This window comes from Leiobunum rupestre, chromosome 2 (assembly GCF_980474605.1).
Source record: "Leiobunum rupestre chromosome 2, qqLeiRupe1.1.hap1, whole genome shotgun sequence".
NCBI classification, from domain to species: domain Eukaryota; kingdom Metazoa; phylum Arthropoda; class Arachnida; order Opiliones; family Sclerosomatidae; genus Leiobunum; species Leiobunum rupestre.
This window is the reverse complement of record NC_143385.1, coordinates 62,570,822-62,595,449: the sequence shown is the minus strand read 5'-3', so window position 1 is coordinate 62,595,449 and position 24,628 is coordinate 62,570,822. Positions and strand designations below refer to the sequence as shown.

At 40.2% G+C, this 24,628-nt stretch overlaps 1 protein-coding gene across 5 annotated transcripts in view; it reads left to right on the top strand.

Moving 5' to 3' along the window:
• The window catches only part of LOC149958677 (uncharacterized), a 143,593-nt gene extending 123,113 nt beyond the window's left edge, over positions 1 to 20,480 (top strand). Inside the window, exons 6-16 of one of the 5 annotated variants that reach the window (XM_090166026.1) lie at positions 2,149 to 2,368; positions 3,168 to 4,665; positions 5,992 to 6,308; positions 9,214 to 9,500; positions 10,744 to 10,851; positions 10,917 to 10,946; positions 11,675 to 11,984; positions 13,421 to 13,501; positions 13,567 to 13,650; positions 15,237 to 15,633; positions 17,668 to 20,480. In XM_090166026.1, the coding sequence (XP_090022152.1) occupies positions 2,149 to 2,368; positions 3,168 to 4,665; positions 5,992 to 6,308; positions 9,214 to 9,500; positions 10,744 to 10,851; positions 10,917 to 10,946; positions 11,675 to 11,984; positions 13,421 to 13,501; positions 13,567 to 13,650; positions 15,237 to 15,633; positions 17,668 to 18,922 (4,587 nt within the window). In that variant the 3' untranslated portion in view covers positions 18,923 to 20,480. Of the gene's footprint in view, positions 1 to 2,148; positions 2,369 to 3,167; positions 4,666 to 5,991; positions 6,309 to 9,207; positions 9,501 to 10,743; positions 10,852 to 10,916; positions 10,947 to 11,674; positions 11,985 to 13,420; positions 13,502 to 13,566; positions 13,651 to 15,236; positions 15,634 to 17,667 lie in introns of all 5 variants that reach the window. The other 4 variants (XM_090166029.1, XM_090166028.1, XM_090166027.1 and 1 more) reach the window with 4 other exon arrangements.
• The last annotated feature ends 4,148 nt before the right edge of the window (positions 20,481 to 24,628 follow it).

Below are 24,628 nucleotides of genomic sequence, written 5' to 3'. Positions count from 1 at the left end.
ATTACTCGAAGATCTATTTGATCCGAGTTTCGCGTTGCTCGAAGACCTATCGGTACGAGTTATTAGTAAGTTTTTAAATTTCTTCAAATTTGTTTAGGATTTAGCTATATTATCCCTTTTAATTATGGACTTATCTACTTTTTCGCGTATTTTATCATCTCACTACTACCGTAAGAGCGATGGCGCCACCAGTGGCGCCGTTCTCACAGCGCGTGCGTTTCGATGTTAGGTTTAAAAGAGACGCAAAAACTTTCCAGATTTTTAATGCTAGTTTTACAAGGTTTTTAAATAATTTAGTAGGTCTGGGGTATATCCTTTTGTTTTAAATTGTAAAATATCGAAAACAAGAAATCCTTGTTTATCTTTTTTAAAGTTTCCAAAGGAAAAAGACTGGTAAATTCGCATTTTCATTAGATAGGCTTATTGGCATATTAACTTAATATAAAGTTTAGTTCTATTTTGTGGCTGAAAAATGTAAATAATGATGGGCTTACAAATAAAACTACGGGATATTTACACGTTAACCATATAATTTGCGCGAATCATTTCATTGATGCCAGTTTCATGAATATTAGAACTAAAAATAGGCTCACACCATCCGCTGTGCCAACAATTTTCAGTCTTAATGACTCTACACCATTGGAAATTTCAGAAAATGGTAATTTCAATTCAAGCCTTGCTACTCCTCTGGGAAGATCTAAAGATAATTTTGGTTTTAAGTTTTTATTAAAGGACAGGATTAGCCAAGATTTTGTAGATAATTTTCTTGGATAAGATAGAAAGGAGGCAACCGTGAGTCCGTGATCATCCCAATCCACAACAATTTCGAGCTGCATACAGGGCGGCCTCTGTGAATAACCTCTTGAAACCACCGGATTCTAATATTGAAAATCTTGTAGTCTCGCAAAGCCAGGGGCAATGTTCCGATGAAGACTTAGAATTTTGTAATTCTATTGGAAGTCCAAACCTGCTAAAACAAAATGTTCTTAGTTACATTTCAGGATATCTAATTCACCGCTGCTACTCAAACCTTCAATGCTCTTCTTGCATAAGTCAACTCAAAAAAGACAATCCAATTGTTGACCCAACAAATCTGCTCTTTTACTTTAAAGCTTTCAAAACAGCAAAGAATTCTTCTATCAGCTGCTCAGCAGCCTCATCGTACCAACTGGTAGTTTCTTCAAATTTGTAACGGAGACAAATGAAGTATTTGACACCAGTTTTAAGCTTTTATCGCACATGACAAATATTAAAGGACGTTTGGAGAGATTCATCATTCAAAGAATTGACAAGAAATATTTTAAAGCTAATGAAGATTCTCCATGTGCAACTGCATACCAAAACATGATATCTTTTTTCATAGAATTCTGCATACATAGTTCCCTTAAGAAACAAGATCTCAACCATGAATACATGAAAACCCAGAAAAGATTAGATAGGAAACTGTTAAAAATACAACATTAATCTCATTTTACCTACTTCAATGTTTCCTCGTATTTTTTAATTTATAACGCTCTGTTCTCGTTAAGCCTCGGCCATTTCATAAAATTTCCAATGAATTTCCTTGGTTAATCAAACAAATAATTCTTTAAGTATCAAAATATTATAAATAGTCCGCTTTCTTGTACTTACGTTTCTTTATTTTTCATGAAATTGAATTTTATTAATTTTAAATTAGCATAATTCAACTATGTTTAACAGCCATGACTGATGAAAAACTTTCCGGATGTTTACAAAATTTTAAAATTTTCCAGTAGCGACATCGTGTGTCGGATAGTATCGTAACCTCTCCTATGGGCGCGCGCTCTCAAAATCTTGTACGAAATTTTAACGTTACGGGAATAGGAAGAGACGCCTCTCATAATCTTTACACTCTCTGGTAATAGTGAGTGTAGGGAGCTGTGGCATGAAGGGCTTGCCACCACCCTCCTACGCGTTGTAACCCGGCCACCTGAATTAAAGGCTTCAAAAGTCGCTTGATGACTTAGGCCTAAGGCGGTGCCAAGGGTATTAGCCTAGCTGATGATGATTATTATAATTATATCGGTACGTCTTTGTAGAATCATTTTTTTTCTGTGGAGTGTAGGGGATTTGTCGGAATATTGTGTTTGAATCTAACGGCAATGTTGCTTTGGTCTCTTTGTGCAGAGTGACAACGAGAGCGAAGACGACAGGGTATGTGCGAACGCCCCCTCCCCCGCCGCGCGCCCCACCAAGGCGGCCTCCCGGCAAATGAGCGCCTCCCTCGTGACGTCGCTCGTTCCCATCTTTCTCGAGCAGGGCTCGGACGCGGACGCCTCTTCGGACCTCTTCACCTCCTCCTCGACGACCAGGAACAACCACGCCGTCGCCACCGTCAACATCAAAAGTAAGATTCCCCATTCTATATATACCTATCAGTTAATGGAAAATATCCCAATCTTAACCGGTTATTCGATATATATACGTATCGGTTATTTATCGGTTATTCGATATGTATACGTATCGGTTATTCGATATGTATACGTATCGGTTATTTATCGGTTATTCGATATGTATACGTATCGGTTATTTATCGGTTATTCGATATGTATACGTATCGGTTACTTATCGGTTATTCGATATGTATACGTATCGGTTACTTATCGGTTATTCGATATGTATACGTATCGGTTACTTATCGGTTATTCGATATGTATACGTATCGGTTACTTATCGGTTATTCGATATGTATACGTATCGGTTACTTATCGGTTATTCGATATGTATACGTATCGGTTACTTATCGGTTATTCGATATGTATACGTATCGGTTACTTATCGGTTATTCGATATGTATACGTATCGGTTACTTATCGGTTATTCGATATGTATACGTATCGGTTACTTATCGGTTATTCGATATGTATACGTATCGGTTACTTATCGGTTATTCGATATGTATACGTATCGGTTACTTATCGGTTATTCGATATGTATACGTATCGGTTATGGAAAATATCCTGATCTTTATCGGTATTTCTCCAGGATATATTTATTCCTTATTCGTTACGTATCGTTTAATGGTACTTAATGCGCGCGTATTATATCAGTTAGTGGATATTCGACAGCTATATATATGCATTATATCGGTAAATTAAAAGATAGGCATGTTAACTTGGTACTAAAAAAATGTATTTGTTCCACAGGAGAGGCCGAACCATGTCCCAGGTTGTCCGAGAACACGCCGACGACGACATCCGAGCAGGCGCGTCCACTGGCTCCGGGAACGCCCATCCTGGCCACGCCCCCGACGACGCCGCCTCCGCTGGGCCCGCCCCTGGTCCTGGCGCCCGACAAGTCACCGGCGCACCCGCAACCGCCGATGCTCCTGGAGAACGGACCCAAACTCGAAGCGGCCCCGGCCCCGATCAGCAACGCGGCCAAGCGTCAGGGCGGCGGCAAGAGCCAGAAGGAGGCGGGCCGGACCGAAGGGCGGCCGCGGTGGAGTGGGCGGAGCGACGCGAGCCCCGCCCCCGCCACGCCGCCCCCCGCCGCCATCACGGTGCCTCCGACGGCCGCCACGAACTCACCCTCCCTCAGTGCAATCGACAGCCCGCGTGATAAACTCTCCCTGGCGGCTGTCTTGGGCAACGCCATCGCCCCGGTGACTCTCTCCTCGTCGGACTCCAACAGCTCGTCGGCGGTCAACGCCAAGACGAACCATCAGCTCTTCTCGCCGGCCGCGGCCCTCGACAAGCGGATCAGCCCGGGCCCGATGGGGCCCTTGTCTTTCCTGGGCAATGTGCGCGAACCGTTCGCCGGCCGCAACAAGGACAACAAGGACGGGGGCAACTCGTTCGCGTCGGGCGGCGGCCTGCACTCGGGGACGCCGCCCGTCCTGCCGTACGGACACTCGCCGCAGCACCCGGCTCGGAACGACAGGACACCGATCATGCCTTTCCATTCGGTGGCCAACCACTTAACGGGCTATCCTTTGCCGCCCAACCAGAGTTCCAAGAGTAAAAGCGTACCTAACGCGGCCTCCAGCAACGGGCCCTTGTCGGCCATCCCGGGCCCGCTGTACTCCCCTTTGTCGCCGCACCCCTACCCGCGCCCCGCCTCGTCATCCCCTCTTCTGAATCTTCAATCCGTCCCCCCTAAAACGGGTTACGTCCTCCCCCCCTCCCTGTCGGCGCCCCTGACCCCCTCCTCGCCCGTACTGCCAAATTTGGTGCCGGTGCCGGCGGGCCACTCCGCCGGGCCCGCCAACCCCGCCACGAACACCCGGACAGACGGCAGTCCCAAGTTGAGCGGCACCCCGGTCCCGGCGAGCGTGACGCCGACGAGTTTGTGCGGTGGCCGGGACAGTCATTCGGCGCACAGCAGCAGCAGCATCTCGAGCCTTAGTCAGCTGAGCCAGTCGCTGGGACACTCTTCGTCTAACTCTTCCGCCGGTGGAGGACACAAGGACAACGGTCGCGAGGGCTCCGCCAGCAGCGGCTCCGGGCGCAGCCGCAGCAGCTCCAGGAACAATACCCCGTGCGTCAGTTCGGCGTCGTCGAACCCCGTCGCTTCCGGCGCCTCGTCTTCGGCGTCCATCGTACCTAATTGCGCGACTGTGCCGTGCAGCAGTAGCTACCCCGGCTCCAACTACGGCAGCGCTGGATTAACTAGTCTCGTCTTCTCTAAACCTTCGTGGGTCAGGTACGACGAATACACTTACGCAGATTGCGCTTTTATTCCGGGTTCGTACACGACCTGGAGAAAGTCAGGGAATTTGAAAATGTTTTCAAAAGGTCAGGGAATTTGAAAATGGTCCCATAAGGTCGGGGAATTTGAAAATGGTCCCATACGTTCGGGGAAAAGTCGGGGAATTTTAAAATGGTCCCATACGTTCGGGGAAAAGTCGGGGAATTTGAAAATGGTCCCATACGTTCGGGGAAAAGTCGGGGAATTTGAAAATGGTCCCATACGTTCGGGGAAAAGTCGGGGAATTTGAAAATGGTCCCATACGTTCGGGGAAAAGTCGGGGAATTTGAAAATGGTCCCATACGTTCGGGGAATTTGAAAATGGTCCCATACGTTCGGGGAAAAATCGGGGAATTTGAAAATGGTCCCATACGTTCGGGGAAAAGTCGGGGAATTTGAAAATGGTCCCATACGGTCGGGGAATTTGAAAATGGTCCCATACGTTCGGGGAAAAGTCGGGGAATTTGAAAATGGTCCCATACGTTCGGGGAAAAGTCGGGGAATTTGAAAATGGTCCTATAAAATGGTCAGGGAATTTAATTCCGGAAATTTGTACGAACCCTGTTATTTCTACTCACGGAGCGTGATTATGTTGAGACGATTAATGGGCACACCGACACCCCCCCCCCCCCCCAACTCGTTCCTAAGTTAAATTAAACCATGCTGTCCACCAATCCTCTTAACGCAATCACTCTCACTAAGTAGAAATAAAATACTTTTTTTATTATAAAGTTGGCCAAAATTGATTCAAACCAGCTGATAAAAGAATTTTTTAGTGTACGACACAAACATGATTACCACACGTCAGGGAATTTAAAAATGAGCCTAAAAAGTCGAGGAAAGTTTAGGGAATTTTAAGAACTTGTAAAAAGTCAGGGAATGTAATTTAATCTTGACACTTTTTGAAGGTAATTATACTCTAGATCTATGGCAAATTCTATGATTCTTATTATTTAGATCCTTGAAAGGTTTTTTAACGTTGAAATAACTTTCGTACTGAAATATTAGTTGATTAAATTTATTTACTTCTGATAAATGTAAAAGTTAAAAACTGTCTAATTTTATTCTTAAATGGGAATTTAAAATGGTCAGGGAATTAGAATCTGAGAATATTGTGGCAACTCTGCCAAAGTAATGGAACTCTTTCGAAAGACGCGTGTTGGTTCCAAATGGGTAATTAGCTAATTACGCTTAAATCAGCTGGTTAAACCTGGTCTGGCTGGCTCTCGCCAAGCCCGCAAAGTTGAAGCGAAGTAACCGTTCTTTTTTCATCTCCCTCAGCACCAGTGCCAATCCGATGTTGGGCAGCTTAAACGGCAGCCACCTGACCCCTCCGCTGCCCTCCCGGCCCACGCCGCCGCCCGCCGCCAACCAGCCCCCCGCCCCCTCGATGCCCCTGCCGCCCTCCTTGCAACACAACAGTCATTCCTCTCCGTATGGGCCCCACATGCCCGGGGGCCCGCCGCCACCCGGCCCCGGAGCCCCCCACCCGAGCATCTTCGCCTCGCCCATCCCGCCGCCGTCGTCGTCGCTGACGTCACTCGGGCCCTCCCCCACGGCGCCTCCCTTCTCGGCGGATTCCTTGTTCTCCCAACCAAGTGAGTTATCACTCTACGTTTGCTCGACTCTCGCGCCATCTCTCGCTGTTTTACTCGAAATATAAATATTACAACTTTTTAAACTATCCGTGGAAAATAATATCGATAAGCGTGTCTATAAAATACGGGAGGTCACGTGTAAATGTTTTTCCTACGTCACTAGCTATGCATGGTTGCCACGGTACCTGAAAAACCTTAAATTCCTGGAAAAGTCAGGGAATTTGATTGTGAAAAAAACTGTGGCAACCCTGCTATAGCTATTGAAGATAGAGAGCACGCGCTCGAATCGATCGAGATTTTGAAATTTGAGACCCACGTGCAATAACCGCGTGCAGGAATCCCTTGGGGCGCGTCCAAATTCTAAGGAATTCTTCTCTGCGGAAGAGTTCTTCATGAGGACTCGCTAAAAAGCGTCAAAAGTAAAGATTCTTCTGAAGATGGCGGCTTACAATAAATATTAATTTATTTTAATTCGTTTTTCTCTGAAATTAATTTTCGTCCACAAAAAATATCATAAATGTTTATTTTCTTCAGCATCAAGTAAACTGATTAGAATATTAGCTGCCATTTTTATTTATAATTTCCCCCCTTTGAGAAGTGAGAATACTCACCATCAAGGGAAAAATTCTTAGAATTTTGACGCGCCCTTGGAATGCTTATCGCGGCAGATTTTCGTCTCGATGTGACTGACGGTATTTTTGACGTCACTACAGGGTTGCCACGGTAACTGGAAAACCTGGAATTCTTGGAAAAGTCAGGGAATTTGAATATGGGTATAAAAATCAGGGAAATGTCAGGGAATTTTAAAAATTAGTCTAAAAATCAGGGAAATGTCAGGGAATTTTAAAAATTAGTCTAAAAATCAGGGAAATGTCAGGGAATTTTAAAAATTAGTCTAAAAATCAGGGAAATGTCAGGGAATTTTAAAAATTAGTCTAAAAATCAGGGAAATGTCAGGGAATTTTAAAAATTAGTCTAAAAATCAGGGAAATGTCAGGGAATTTTAAAAATTAGTCTAAAAATCAGGGAAATGTCAGGGAATTTTAAAAATTAGTCTAAAAATCAGGGAAATGTCAGGGAATTTTAAAAATTAGTCTAAAAATCAGGGAAATGTCAGGGAATTTAATTTCGGTTGCAAATAGGAAACTTACTAAAATATAGGTTAAAATATACAAAATCTTGGCACAAAATAAGTCAGGGAAAATTTTCGGAAATTGTCAGGGAAAACCTGGAAAAGTCAGGGAATTTGATTGTGAAAAAACTGTGGCAACCCTGCACTATGTTAACTTAACAAACAACAAGGTGAGAGGGGGGTACGCGCAGAGGGGATTTTTTCTCTGGTAGGCGGGGCCAAAGCCGTCTGATTGATCTTACCATACGCGACATGGCAGGATAAGCATTCCAAGTAGAAGTATAGATTCCTGCTATTGAAGATGGAGAGCACGCGCTCGAGTCGATAAAAAGATTTTGAAATTCGAAGTCCACGTGCGAAACGCGCGTGCCGATAAACTACTAAAAAGTTTAAGCTCGTGACGCGGAGAAAAACATTTCGTGCTTTTAATTTTTTTATGGTTTTATTTAATGGAAACATCTACTTATAACCAAGAATGTATTTATTTATACTCGGGGAGAATGAATATGTCGAGATTATTTTTAGTGTTTCTCCAATTCCACCCGTTGGGCCCCCCGGTATGCTCCTCCGCTTTAATAAAATCAAACAATACTGCAATCTCATTGGTTCTTAAAAATTACGTTTTTCGACGCGATTAACGCTGCTGTGAGGACGCAAAAATAAGACCGCCTCCTCCCCCCCCCCCCTTAGCGTGACGGGGTTAGGGGCTCAACGTGTCCGTCGATAGTCTCGACATATTCATTCTCCCTGAGTATAAATAAATACATTCTTGTCATAACTTTAAAATCAAAAATTTGTTTAAAATAAAAAACATATAAAACGCGAGCTTATTTTTAAGCGGGAGATGGCTCCGATATCGAAAGGCGCTTCCATAAAACCAATTCCTTTTTCAGTTTATATAGCGCCACGTAGCGGCCAACGCGAGAGGTTCATAATCCGATGGATTTTCGTATCACTTAATAGACGCTTGGTTAAATAAGTGTCTGTTTAGCGGATGAAAATCCAGCAGTTTATGAGTTAATACGTGTCTTTATGTAAACTGAAAATGCAAATTCGCTAGGAAGTATAGATTAACAGAATTTGAACCAGGGTTGCCAAAATCCTAGAAAAGTTGGAAAAAAAACTAGTAAAAACGTCGGGGAATTTCATTTGGGTTGCAATTGCCAAATGGTGGCTTAAAATGAGTCAGGGAAAATTTTCGAATTGGGCAAATTATGACTTAAAATAAATCTGGGATTTTTTAAATTGGGCAAATTGTGGCTTAAAATAAGTCTGAGGAAATGTTTGATTTTGGGCAAATTGTGCCCTAAAATAAGTCGGGGGAAATTTTTATATTGTCAAATTGTGGTTTAAAATAAGTCTGGGACAATTTTTATATTGTCAAATTGTGGTTTAAAATAAGTCTGGGACAATTTTCGAATTGGGAAAATTATGACTTAAAATAAATCTGGGATTTTTTAAATTGGGAAAATTGTGGCTTAAAATAAGTCGGAGGAAATTTTTGATTTTGTCAAATTGTGGCTTAAAATAAGTCGAAAATTTTTATATTGTCAAATTGTGCTTTAAATTAAGTCGGGGAAATTTTTGAAATTGGCAAATTGTGGCTTAAATTAAGTCTATATATGGTCAGGTGAAAAAAGTCGGGAATTTGAATCTTCAAAACGTGGCAACCCTGTGATCACATGACGTACTCGTTAATTGAAATAATAATTACTAATCAATGGGCTCTTTGTTTGTTTTTCGTTTGTTTGTGTGTGTGCCCTGCAGATACAGATCTCCTTCGACGCGAGTTGGACACTCGGTTCCTGGCCTCTCAGGACCGCTCCATCGCCATCCCGCCGCCGCCCTACATGCGGACGGAGATGCACCAGCACCAGCACACGCACATGCACCAACACGGACCATTCCTCCCGCCGCCTTCGCTCTCTTCCGGCGCCGCCTCTATGACCTCCGTCGTCCAGGCTCCGCCTCCTCAACCGGGACCGCCACCTCCCACCTCGCATCTACAATTCGACAAGTTTCCCAAACTGCCTGATTCGCCATTCTTCGGCAGAAATTCGGTAAGATTCCCCCCTTTATCATTGACCAGGATCGTTTGATGGTGAGGAAGGCGCACTCTCGGTTTCCTCGCGCTACTCGTTCGTCAGCTCTAGGCCGGCAAGAAAATATCATTGTGCTGTTTTGCGCCATCTATATTCGCAAACACTAACTTCGTATAAAATTTTTATTAAATTTATTTGATATGCGCCATCTATATTCGCAAACACTAACTTCGTATAAAATTTTTATTAAATTTATTTGATATGCGCCATCTATATTAGCAAACACTAACTTCGAACACAAATTTAATTAAATTTATTTTATGGTACCAATATAATTTCGTATTTTTAACAAATTATTTATAATTAAATATAATATATTAAAATTCAATAGCTACCCCAGTTATACAATTTACCATAATTTACGCGTTAGAAAGCGTATTAGTCATTAGATTAGCAGTCATTAGATAGCGCGATGATACGCGGGATTGGCTGTTTGGCGCCATCTCTTTCTGGAAATATGAAACAATTTATTTTATGGAACCAATATAATTTCGTATTTTAAACAAATTATTTCTAATTAAATTTAAACAAATTATTTCAAAAAAAATTTAAACAAATTATTTCTAATTAAATTTAAACAAATTATTTCTAATTAAATTTAAACAAATTATTTCTAATTAAATTTAAACAAATTATTTCTAATTAAATTTAAACAAATTATATAATATATTAAAATTCATTTGTTACTTCAGCTATACAATTTACCGTAATTTACACGTTAAAAAGCTTATTAGTTTGACTAGACGATACGCGGGGTAAGCTGTTTGGCGTTATCTCATTCTAGGAACAATTTATTTTATGGTACCAATATAATTTTGCTTTTAATATATTATTTGTAAACATATTTAAAAAAATTCTACGACAAATTAAAATTTAATAGGTGGATCTTAGTTATGTAAATTTTATCAGAATTTACACGTTAGAAACCGTATTAGTTAAATTAGCGGTCGTTAGATGGCGAGTCTGAGACACGATCGTATTCTGGAAATGATAATTTCGAATTTTTAATAATATTTTAAACATAAATTATACATAAATGTTATGTACAATTTACCTTAATTGACGCGTTTTCAAATCATATTAGTTAAATGAATTTCCGTTAGATGGCGCGAATACAGTAACGATAGACCCTGACCTCTCTACAAAACGATCCTCAATGCAAATGCTTTGTACTTTCAATAAGAATTGTATTTGTTTGCAGCTGGGTCTTCCTGGTTACTCTCCAATGGGTCCTATTTTGGCTCCCCCTGGTGCGTCGTCCGGGACTCCGTTCGCCCCCGGTGGCCACTTGGCGGCTTTCCAACCAAAGGTATTTTGTCTTAATTTTGAATCGCCTCAAAGTAGTTTTTTGATTTTCAATTGTTGGTTTTTCAGTTAAACCCTCTAATTAAGAATAAGAATGTGGTGAGTAGTTTTTTTCCAAAAAATGGGCTTTCTAAATTTGTGGGTTTAAAATAAAATTAATTTAATTTGGTTCTTTATATTGATTGGTTTCGTGATTGGTTTTAAGGTGTTGGAAAGAAAATGGACTCATTCGGTTGAATGTCGGGTGATTTGTAAAATTATAAACACGATTCATGGTCTTAAATTGTTTTTAGATCACTGAAAATTCTCCTACTTATCAATTAACCCATGAAGAAAATAAAATAAATTAAAATAAAAAAATGATTTAAAAGTAAATTCCTTCAAAAAAAGTACGTAAAATTATAGTTAAAAACAGTTATTTTGAACTAACAGTTAAATTGAAAACCGTTTAAACAAATTGTGTGTTTTTAAAAATGGTTGCTAAAAATAGGTTTAGTTTAAACTTGCCAACCCTGTTTAGTACAATCAATAATTCATTTATTTATAGTTAAAGATAATGTTGAGACAAAGAAGTCCTTATTTTTCTTCAAGGTCCCTTATCTACCCTAAAATCGGGATTTGATCCATAAAGTACCCTATTTTATGGGAAATTCAGGGAAACCATCGTAGGCATAAAATATTTTTACGCATAAAAGTCAGGGAATTTTATTGTGAAAAAACTGTGGCAACCCTGTCAAGAGTGGTTTTTAAAACAAGACTTTACAAATCACCCGAAACGACTAACAGAAACGCGGTAAACAAACAACTTGTGCGTCTGTTCTTTTCAGAAATCTGGCCGTTGGTGCGCCATGCACGTGCGCATCGCCTGGGAGATTTACCACCACCAAACGAAGCAGTCGACGGACCCGCACAAACCGGGCAACCCATCCATGTCCAGCGTTCCTAGCAAGTCGCCCGCCGACTTGCTGCGGCCGCCGGGCGGGCCCCCAGGCGGCGCTTCCGGCGGCCCCCCTCCGCACTCCCTCTTCCCCTCGTTGGCGGGCCGCTCGCCCCACGACATCAGCGCACTCTCATCGTCTCTGCTAGCTGCTAGCGCGGGTGAGAAGTTTTTCGACAATAATACGCTCTTCCAATTAGGTTAAAATCTACTTATTCGATGTTGTAGTAGACTAGTTTTGTAAATAGCTAACGCCATCTACCGGCTCTCTGAGCAACTATTACAGTATTGCTTCTCCCCCTCCCGATTTCCGTTGATCTCAATAGACCGTTAGATGTTCCATCTTAATGCTTTTTACGCGCAATCCCTAAGGAATGTGTGTGTACTGGGCTCACGTACAGTGTAGCCGATGCCGATGCCGCCGTATTCCATATAACTCTTCAACAATTAGATCTAGAAGGGTCAATGATATGTCAATCGAAAAGAAATATCATGCCCTCGGTAGCCCGTTAATAATTTTAGAATCGGAGAACAAGTAGTTAATAATTTTCACATTTTGTTATTTTTGGCGATTTTCACCTTAAAATCTACATACTTTTTTTAAATTAAGACTGATTTGGCTGATTATTAAATTTTTAGTTAGTACTGATCGTTTCTGAACTACGTTTTCAGTTGCATTCAGAAATTATAATTTAAAGTTAGATTTTGGGGCAATTCGCGGGACCCTACAACCGGCGTACGCACTATGGTCATATTTGAATTTCGTGCCAATTGATATAGGCGCCATCTAACTAGTAACTCGAAAAATTCAATTTCGATAAAATAAATCTTGGATTTATTAAGTTATTGTTCAAGATAATTGTAAATTTATTCAAATTTAAATTTAATATTTAAAATATATTTCATACATCGGGGGGATTTGTGTGTACTTAAATGTCCATGACATCTTGTTCTATCTACCAGATGGCGCCAATTTAAACTTTGAACAACTATTACCGTATTGTTCCCCGATTTTTCTCGACATTTCAATAGATCGATTTAAATAAATTGCTTATGGGGTAACAAATTTAATGCATTTTATTTCTACCAGATGGCGCCAATTTATTTTTTGTCGAGAAGGGAAGCAATACTGAGTTATTATCTTCATAGACATTTTATTTCATTGGCTAATCAGATACCTGTCAACTTAAAATTTAGCAATTACAATTTTTTTTTGTTATACTGCCAAAGCTGTCATCAAAGTTCTGGCAGCAATGTTCGGCAAGAAAGTCGGAACAGAAGTATAGACCAATTGACAAAATGCTTAAAGGGAAACAAACATTTAAAGGGAAGCCCTTAGAGGTTCTATGTCAATGCTTTTTATTTCCACCAGATGGCGCAAATTTAAACTTATTAAATATCTATTGTTTCCCTACAAAAAAAAACATTTAAAAATGGGCCTCTAATGGCGTCACCCCTGTGAATGGAGCTTCTCTTTTGTACATTATTTTGAAAGATGTGGTCATATTTATGAACATTTTCATCTAAATATTTTCTGATTGTGTCCATTCTTTTGTACTTGGCGTTGACTATTTAAAAATGTAAATTTAAGAGAGTTTAATGACTTTGAAACTAAACAACCGTGTGTATGTACTAGGTAATCATGTTCGTCCGTTCGAACAGCATCATAATAGCTTCTTATCGCCATCTGCCGCTCATCTGAGTAAGTATTGCATTGGTACGTTGACTTTTCGTCTTAATGATCATTCAATTCTAACTCTTTCCCTGGTTTCTTTTGTTCAGGTGTCTCACCTTATGGAAGGCCTGGTGGGTTTCCGGGGTTCGGACCACCACCTGGAACTGGCTTCGGTGGTCTAGGATCATTAGGTACCAAATTAGTTAATTAAAAAATTACTTAAGATATAATAACAGTTAAGAAATAAGGCTGGGCGGAATATTATTCGGTGAATATTCGGCAATAACCGAATTAACGAATTATTCGGTTGCATATTGAGATTTTAAAATTTAAAATATTTTGATTATTAGACCTGTTATTCGACTAATATTTGCGTATTATTTGACGAACATTCGGCCCTATTATTTGACGAATATTCGATAAGGTAATAGTTGTATTAAGCCTAACTATTAGCTATTTGTTTCGAAAACTTCTATTCGTCTCGGTATTCGATTAGAAAATTTAGGGTATTCGATATTCGTCTCGATAGGCTTAAAGTGCTATTCGCCCAGCCTTACAGTAAGAAACTGAAAATATAAATATTAGTATTGTCATAAGTCCATAATTACGCTCTGTAAGTGTGTCAGATAGTCAAAATAATTACTAAAAGCTACAGGTGGAGGGGATGTTGAATTGGCATCATACCCAAAATGCCAGGAAAATACGCCAATTTAAACCAAATGAACTTTTATCCCGGCTTAGAGCACTCTTACAATAGGCCACAAGCGTAGAAAATATAGTGCCATCTACATTTATAAAACCAAACTAGTCTGCTATTCCCTGATTTTCCATGTTCTAGAGTTAGGTATTTGTGAAAGCTTTGAGAATAATTAGTGACGATAAACAAAGCAAAACTGGAACGACGAGGCAAAGAAGGCTTAATATGCTTTTGACTTAGTCCGAAATTTACTAAAATGTGTGACTATTCCACACTGACACACTCACGAGTTCAACATAATTATAAACCAAAGAATATTAGCGTAAATGTCTTCACATCCATCCATGAATATAGAACGTTAGAATCACGTACACAAATCTCTAGTCTACGATATGACTGTTGTAGATGCAGGAAGACGTTAATCCATTCTTATGACGCTTTAAATACCATTCTGCGATAGACCTTTCTATTAATTCCTAGCCAAACAGGCCCAACAATATCACAAAGACAACAGAGGGCTACTTCAGTCGGACTTGCAAATTTATTTATTCTTTGGTTTTAAAAATTCTGCTTATGCTCATTCCAATTTTATTGTTGATTTCTTAAGTGGTCCCCCATAAAGTCCATTTTCAAAATATAGCTAAGGTAGCCTACGTGAAGATAGTATATTTCAAAATATAGTAAGTCCATAACTGAACTATTTACAAAATCCATGTGATATAATTAATTAACTATTTATAACCGTTTGTATAAAACTAAACCGTTAAATGAGTAGGATTTAGATCAAAAAAGCATTATTTAGCCAGACAACTTGGTTGGCAGGTTTGCCAGAATCCTTTTTTGAGCCTCCCTGGTTCGTGAAAAATCGGGCCGAGCCTTCTGACTCTCTATACAAAAAAGTAAATAAACACATAAGTAGTATTTTATAGAATGGTCTATTGGCCTAGGTGACGACGAAGCGGGTTAGGGGGGCGGAGCCTTATGGGATGATGATGGCGCGGGGTCAGATCTCTATTCATGGGTGTATGTGAATAAATTAACGATACCAGCTCTAATTTTTATTTTTTTTTTCCAATTTAGGCTTAACAAGCGCATCATTATTTGGTGGCCGTGATCCCAGAACGAGTTGTATCCCGGGTCCCTTAGCGGGTCCTCCCGGAGGTGTGGACCCTCTGTACGGGCCTCTGCACCATCGCACGCCACCAGCGGGGCCCTTCCCGCCGCCATCTTCCAGCGCGTCTTCCGTGTCTGGTTCCGGTTCCGGCGGCGGAGGGGGCGCGTCCTGGGGCGGGCTGAAGGCCGAAGCGGAGCGTGAACGGGAGCGGATGCAGCGAGAGGAGCAGGAGCGCGAACAACGCGAACGGGAACGCGAACAGCAACGCATCCGCGAAGAGAAGCAACGGGAACAAAGAGAGAAGGAACAAAGGCTGCGGGAAGAGAAGGCCCGCCAGGAGAAGGAACAAATGGAGAAAGAAAGGTACAGCACGGCCATTGACAGGGTTATTAAACCTTTAGGAGGTTGCGTTACCATGCTACACACGTTCGACAGGTCTATTCCACCTTTAGGAAGTTGCGTTACCATGCCACACACACGTTTCGACAGGTTTATTCCACCTTTAGGAGGTTGCGTTACCATGCCACACACACGTTTCGACAGGGTTATTAAACCTTTAGGAAGTTGCATTACCATGCCACACACGCTCGACAGGTTTATTCCACCTTTAGGAGGTTGCGTTACCATGCCACACACGTTCGACAGGTTTATTCCACCTTTAGGAGGTTGCGTTACCATGCCACACACGCTCTACAGGGTTATTCCACCTTTAGGAGGTTGCGTTACCATGCCACACACGTTCGACAGGCTTATTTATTATATTTAGGTTTTTGCAGTTTGGCGCCTCATATAAATATTTCAAAGATTAGGGCATAGTTAAGGTACTGGGTTTGTAAAAGTTGATAGAAGAAGACTATGGTTAAGGTGGTATCTTCGTGAATACTTGTTTAAAAAGACCACGCTCTCAAGCGACCCCTATTAGAACCCATATTCCAGAAACGGTCCTCTGCTAATTACCAAATCAGCTACGAACAACTGATTAGTGCACAAGCCTGTGGCTTAGACTGCACCAAAGCAGGGTTCATACAAACCTTAAAAACCTGGAAATATCAGTGAATTCGATTATCGACAGAAAAGCGAGAGAAATTCCCATTTTTTTGGAAAAATCGAGGAATTTTATGAGGGTTCAGAAAGTTTGCCCTAATGAATACAAATTTAGTTTTTCTTATTAAAGATTTGACTTTGTTACTTCGTTTATATATTACAACATTGAACCAATTTAATTTAAATGACAATCATGGTAATATTAGTTTTATTTTATCTTGCACCTGGAAAAATGATGGAAATATTTGTGGGAAAACCTGTAAATATCAGGGAAATCGGGATTGGCAATAGCTGTATGAACCCTGTAAAGTGATTACGACACTTATTACAGATTTACTATTACCGAAGGTTGTAATGTAGATGTAATTAATTGCCAGACTAGCCTCTTGTTCACCAACAAATCTATAGATGGCGCTAGTGTAGTTAAATTTGTTTTGTCTGCTATGAGAGGAATTTACAGTAGACTAGATCTCTGGTATAATGTTATGAACGTAGGCATGGCTCACGAGACATGGTCTTTTGTACTGAGGCAATGGTGAACACTGTCGCCTCGCAGCGAGATGTGCCGGGTTTGATTCCAGCTTGTGGCATTAGGTGAAAATTGTCTCCCCACTGATGAAACGACATCTTGGTTTTACCCTTTACGTATAACCTGTTGAGGTTAACGGTAATAGTTAGTTTAAACTGGCATGAAGGGCTTGCAACCACGTCCTCCTACGCATTGTAACCTGGCCACTGGTTTTGAAGGCATGAAAAGTAGCTAGCTGACTTGGGCCTACGATGAGATGATTTGGGTATTAACCTAGCTAAATATTACAGGGTTGCCATAGTACCTGGAATTCCTGGAGAAGTCAGGGAATTTGAATATGGCTATGAAAATCAGGGAAAAGTCAGGGTATTTGAATATGGCTATGAAAATCAGGGAAAAGTCAGGGTATTTGAATATGGCTATGAAAATCAGGGAAAAGTCAGGGTATTTGAATATGGCTATGAAAATCAGGGAAAAGTCAGGGTATTTGAATATGGCTATGAAAATCAGGGAAAAGTCAGGGTATTTGAATATGGCTATGAAAATCAGGGAAATGTCAGGGAATTTTAAAAATTAGTCTAAAAATCAGGGAATTTAATTTTGGTTGCAAATAGGAAACGTTTTCTAAAATATAGGTTAAAAATTACAAAATCTTAGCACCAAATAAGTCAGGGAAAATCTCCGGAGATGGTCAGGGAAAACCTGGAAAAGTCAGATAATTTGATTGTGAAAAGAAATGTGGCAACGCTGTTTTATTATTATTATTATTATTAGTTTCATACAGAATCGTTTAACTTAGAACGTCATTATTTTGTGTCCAACAGGGAGCGAAGGGAACAAGAAAGACAGAAGGAACGAGATCGGGAAAACAGGTTAAACTACCAACAACATCAGGCGCAACAGCAGCAGCAGCAACAACAACAACAACAACAACAGCAACAGCACCAACATCATCACAACGGCGACATCATGATGGAGCGTTTGCGGGACCCGCGCGACCATCATCGCGAGCACTGGGAATCGCACCACAGGCGGGATCGCGACCGCAAAGAACGCACTTCCTTAAACCGTAGTTCCAACAGCAGTGCCTTCGACAACAGCGGCGGCTCTAGCCATCACGAACACCGTTCGCAAACGAAACCCGAAGTCAAGGTCAAAGAAGAGAAGAAGGACGAAGAGCCGCCTCACCATCCTCATCACCTCACGCCCAACCACGCGCACGAGCGAATGATGCACGAAACGACTCCCCCGGGCGCCGACTATCTGCGCTCGTTGCAGCAACAGCGAGCCAGTCCCGCCTCCATCGCGGCCGCCATGAACCTCACTCATCCGTTGGACCGGGTGCGCCTCATGAGGTCGCTGCCCTCGTTGGGACAAGTCGAAAGCCCGTCGCCCCATTCCCAAGTTCCGCCTCCGCATTTCTGGGGGCCCTTGGGAGCGGTGCAGAGTGCGGGACCGCCCACCGCCAACGGAAATGATCTCAGAGACACCTTGCGGAGTTTAGAATATCACCATCACCAGCAACAGCAGCAAGCCCGGGAAATGCGCGACCGCGAATTGCTGCAAAGGTACGCGAGCTTGGGCAGCGTGGTCGGAGCGGCCCACCATCACCCCGGCCACGACCGCTACCGGGAGGCCGAATTCGCCAGGCATTTAGTCGCGAACGATCTAGATCGTCAGTTGCAATTGGAGCGGCAATTCGAGCGCTCCAAACTGGGGCCTCCGCCCCTGCGCGCCAACGAACTGCCCCCCACATTCCCCTCCGCCTTAACTTCGGTTTTCCCCTCGATGTCGATGGTGCCGCGCCTCGGAGGGCTGGCGGCGCACCCGGGCCCGCCGATGGGCCTGCCCCTGCGCGCCACCAAGAACGGCTCGCCTTCCTCGTCGACCGGCATTCCTCCGCCGCTAATCCCGTGCACCGGGCCCCCCCAAGCCCCCAACGCCGGCGCCTCGCCCCCCATGTTAAATCACAAGATAGGCCTTTCCAATCCAAACGCGTTACTGGAAAATGACTCGTATTATACTAAGGATCGCCGCGAGATGTCGCTGCACCCGGAAATCGACTCGCAATCTAGGTAACAAAGGCTTAGATTTTCCCCAATCGTAGGTTACGTTTTCTTTTAAGTTTTTTTTTGCCACCGAATTGCTTTTTTTTTCGAGTCGGGAAAAAAAACTAAAAAAAACTTCGAAAACAGGATCCATCTGCGGGGAAAGTTTTTATTATAGTTATTATATATATATATATATACATAAAAACGCGAGTGACGGTTAAACTCGGAAGCCTCGGCTAGAAACGTACGCTAAGCCTTGGTTCCGTTTTTGAGACCCCCGTTGACACCCCCCATCTTTAATCTCATTACTCGGAACAAAAATCGAGGTTTTTTTTTCGTGTATAAATAATTAAATCGATCTCTAGAACATCAATTTATTTTATAAAAAAAAACAAATATTATATAGTACGGTTTTTAATTTAAAAAGACAAAAAAATTCCCGTATATATATAAATACGTCTATACAAATTTTTAAGAGAGAAAAAAATGACATAAAAAAGTTTCAATGTTTTTTCATGAAGTATTTGATCGCAGCGAGTTTTGGTCCACAGGAAAACTTAAAATTTAACTTCAAGTTAATGAATTTAAAACAAAGTAAAATAATAAAAATAAAAAAGAACACTCGGAATTTGTATTTTTGCTAGATAGATAAACAAAAAAACGTTTGCAAAAATTGTCATTGATATAGTATTTAAAGAGAAAATAAAACACTCCTCCCCCTTCAAAAAAAAAATTGAACACCACCCCAAAACCTAATACCAACGTTTTTAATTAAAATCAGTGAAATTTATTATTATTTTTATAAATAAATATATATATATATATATATATATTTAGAATTTAGTTTACTAGAGCAAAATAAAAGAAAAATAATTTAGTTTATCAAAATTTCAACGTTGATTTTTTTAAAACAGAGGGATTTTGGAAGTCTGGGGTGGTTATATTTAAAAGAATATCGTTTATTTATTGTAAATATTGTAGTTTTTAGCGGATTTTAAAAAAAAATTCATTTTTTGTCCCCATGTTCGGAATGGCAAAAAAATGGTTGTCTTCTACGTACGAAGCAATTTAATGTAAAAAAGTTTCTTTTTCATGTAAATTTTCGAAAAAAAAAATAAGCAAAAACTTAATTTGCTGGGATTGGTTAAGTTTTTTTTAAACATATTTTGTGGGATAAAAAAATTAATTAATTTTTAAGAAATCCACCCACTATAAATAAATTTGTGTTTTCGGAACGGGTAATGGTTAGCGCGTAAAGTAACGAAATGAGAAGTTTCAAAAAAAATCAATTTCCTTATTTGGTGCAAAATCTGTGAAAACGATAAACAAAACTTTGATCCCCCCTTTTTCATCCCCCCAAGTGCGAGGACTTAAACTTTGGATGCAACAAAAAATATGAAGTAAACAAATTGATAATGTAAAATATTGTTATATGTATGTTTTATTTATATGAAAAATACCCTTCATATTCCCCTTTAAAGAAATCAGAAAATGTGAAGAAATTTAAGGAGTATTTCAACAAAAAAACTCCTTAAATATGGTTGAAACCTTTTCCCTCAAAACCCATTAAAAATAAAATGCGACGCTTGTGGTCATATGTTCCATTAATTTTTTATTTTATTTTCAACTAGGTTGTTTTAGTCTTTCAAACTAACGGTATGAACTGCGTTGACGTCATATTTTTTAAGTACACACGTACGCCGCGTACGAACTTGGCGCTGCTTGCCCCATTCTGTTCATCAGTTTCCAAAATCAAACTCAGGGTACACGACGATGAATCTATTGTTTCAACAGGGTTGCCAGGGATTTTAAAAATGGGCCTAAAAAGTCAGGGAATTTTAAGAATTTGCAAAAATTCAGGGGATTCAATTTTATTTTGACACTTTTTGAAGGTAATTTTACTCTAGATCTATGACAAAATCTATGATTATCATTTATTTCCTTGAAAGTTAGGCCATTTCAACATTGTCATAACCCTTTTACTGAAATATAAGTCAGTAAACTTCTGATAAAAGTAAAATATAAAATAAAATTTTGGCCTTAAAAAGTCAAAGAAAATCTAAAAATGGCCAGGGAAAACGGAATTTGAATCTGAAAATTTTCTGACAATCCTGTTCAATCTGTGTGGACAATACCATACGTGTATAATATTTTTACATAAGTGTGACACTTCCTATGTTTCACATGCAAAAGTTTTACTGAGAGCTATTCATAAGACAGACTGCATTAAGGGCTTCGTCGCAGTTTTGCGTCCGCTTGCTAGCGCGTCACACGTAGCCTTTGACAGCGCCTCGCTAGGGGGATATTTTCTTCTTGTGATGACGTCACTCCGTTACTAGCTCTCAGTAAAATATTCCCCAAAGGGACAACCTTACGGAACAATATTATAGACTTATGACAATGCTAAAGAACAGTTTGGTGTCTATGTTGTAAATGCAATATGGGATCCACTTGTTTTGAGCAGTACTGCCAAGTTTGGAAGACTGAATTGTAAAATGTTCGCGGCAATGTCATCCACATAATTGTTTCTCCTTCATGTACCCGGCTCTACCGATTTAATTTATCAATCCAGTTACAATTCTGCAGCTAATACTTATCCCAGGGGTACCCTAATGGGTTGAATGGAAATATTCTAAAAAATTCAGTTCCTCGATTAAATTACAATCAAAATATTTCGTAATTACAATAATTTCGTCAATTTAAATGTTTATTTAAGGCGGAATTAAGTGGTTTTGTGTTTCTGGGAAAATATAAGAGATGGCGCTGGAACACGTCTCTTGCTGGTGTTGTCAGAAAAATATTTTTATTTCAATTTCACGTGATTTAGTAAAACTTATTATACTGTTAAAGTTGAGAGCAGCGCGCGCGCATTTAAAAAACGTACTCGCGCTGAAATATTAGGGCCCGTTGCAAAAGTCATTCTGAAAAACCTAGCCGATTGGCTAGCGATCGCAGATCGGCTAGGTCGTTTGGCGGATTCCCAAAAAACGCGTTGCTAAAGTCGCCGATGTGCGATCTAGCCAAACGAGATCCTAGCAAACTTGTCTACTTTTTATTTTTTACCGCGCGCATTGTTTAACCAATCAGAAGATGCTATTTACGCGGGGAAATAGTACGTTTTTAAGCAGACGGCAATTCCCCAATTTTAAGCGTAGATTGTTTGGTTGAACTTTGGTTCTATTTTAAATATAACTTTAAAAGTTTAAAGTTAAAAGTAAAAGTTAAATTACAAAACGTTATTCGCGTTTCAGTATATACTTTTGCATCGATTAATTATATTTAAATTACCCTATTTCAAAATAAACATTGCTTTTACAACTGTTTCTAATTTCATTATACTGATAATGAAACTGAAATTGAAGAAAATTGCAAAGTTTTGGGCAAACTTGTTAACTTTTGCTATAATTTATAAAACGTAAAATACCCAATAAAAGCGTTATTACAATGTTTTACTTGTTTAAATCGTAAATAAATAAAGAGAATTACGGTAAATTACTGCAAAATGGCAAACCCAGGGCCGTCGTTTAAGGGTTTTTTAGGAGGGGGAAACGCTGTTGCCCGGGGGCAAAAACGCGTCAAATTTAATATTTTTCAATATTTAACAGAAATAGTTATTTGCACCATATAAACAGTAAATTTCGAATGTAGCTAAATGCAAATTTGTTCATGAACTCTTTTGGGTCAAAAATTCAGATGGAAGTCCCTAGGAAAACGCCTTTCCTTAAATGACGGTTAGTAATTGTCAATACACGCGTTCGAAAGATCTCAGACAATACATATTATCAATAAGCAATAATATACGCAACAAATACCCTTCTCTTATTCGATTTTATGAAGAAAAAAGACATACCTGAGTTGCAGAATGCAACGGTGGCCAACCGCGCAATACGTCATGCTCAAGATCTGGCCTAAAGCCCCATCTTCATGCTCGCTGGTAGCGGATAAAAATCGTCAAAATTCGCTTCCGCCACTCGCAAGCGTGAAAATAAAGCTAAAATATCTGTTTGAAACAGATCGACGCGGAAAGTGAAAAAGTGTATAGCTGAAGCGGATTTTGACGATTTTTACCCGCTACCAGCGAGCATGAAAATGGGGCTTAAGCTCAGTCCACAATTTAATAAATACGGGTTTCGGAAGACGATAATTTTGTAATAATTCCTTCTCAGACAGCTCTAATGAATTTGGACGTTCATGCTGTACTCTTTCGCGCCTTAAATCCGGTTCTGCAGCTTCATTACCGCGATTATTCAATTCATTTAAATCAAGCAACGCGATAAATTCAGCCATTTTCCCCGCTCTAGCCGATCGGCGGCTGCGTAGGAGCAGTCGCCAATCGGCTAGGAATAATTCTCGCTAGCCAAATTGAAAATGTACTTTTGCAACGCGTTTTTCGGCTAGGATCGCCAACAGTTCTTTTTAAAAAGTAACGTGGCCTTCTTGTTGAAATGTTGCTCTTACGTCACAGTCTCTTACTTTGACAAGCCTACGAGCGCGCGCTACAGTCGCGAGGAATATAGCTTTTTCTAGAGCGCGAGCAAATCGCTCGTGCGAGGAATACACTAATAAAGCTGGGTCTTGTGACGTAAGAGCAACATTTTAACAAGTTGGGCAAGACCATTTTTTATTTTATAAAATCAACTACTGGCTAGACACGCCCCATTTAGCTAGAATCGTGACGTAGAATCCTAGCCGAACGAACTTTTGCAACAGGCCCTAATTAGCTCGCGGAATAAAACGATACTTTAGCTCGTTACATTTGAATTTTACTATTTTTTAAGAAAGTCGCGCATCCAGACCGTAGCGACTTCTCGCGTCAGTTAGGCTAACTACACAAAAATACGGTTTTAATTGAATATAAAATTAGTTTCTTTGGCTAGCGGTGCCATTTTCAATCGTAAACAAGATATATGTCAAACCTAGGGAGAGAAGTTTTAATTTTAAAAATCGGTCCACTAGTTAAGATTATTTCAAGGCAGCCAGTTTCCAAATACTATAGTTTGTAAAATATTTAAAATTAAATATTAAAAAGAAATTAGAAAATAAATCTTCAATCATTCACTAGTTAAGGTTTCTAACAAAATTATGCAAAAAACCGAGGTTTAATATCTTAATTATTGTAGAATTAGGGAGTGTCGTAAGAACGTCTTATTTCTAGAGTTATTGCTGACTTCCCCCTTTAAGTGCAAAAAAGTAACGTTAGCTAATCCCATTGAGTTGGGAATATTAATCTAGAGGTCCAATCGAAACGTCGGATTTCAGTATTTCGCGAAACAAGTTTTTAAAAATAAGAATACTGTCGTCTGCTCCCATCGGCGTCCCAAATGACGAGAAAACGTTATCATTCTACACGTGGCGCCGTCTATCTCTCAATGATTCGTTCAAATAAGACGCGTTTTTCAATTTTGGAGTGTGTGGTGCGAAGACCCCGCTGTCATAGGCACCAAATAAATATTCTTTCTTATTTTGAAAAAAAAAAGACGCGTTTTTAAGCAAAAAGATTTTTTTTCTTCAAAATAATGGATGGCGCCACGGGTCATATGATAACGTTTGCTCGTCATTTTAGAGCAGACCGCACATTCGTATTTTTCAAAAACTTGTTTCGCGGGGAGCGAATTTGATTGGATCTCTAGATTAATATTCCCAACTCAATGGCTAATCCTTACGCTATACCATGGACGAATCAACTGGCTATACTGGCTGCCAAACGCTAATACATTATCTATCTAGTTTTTGA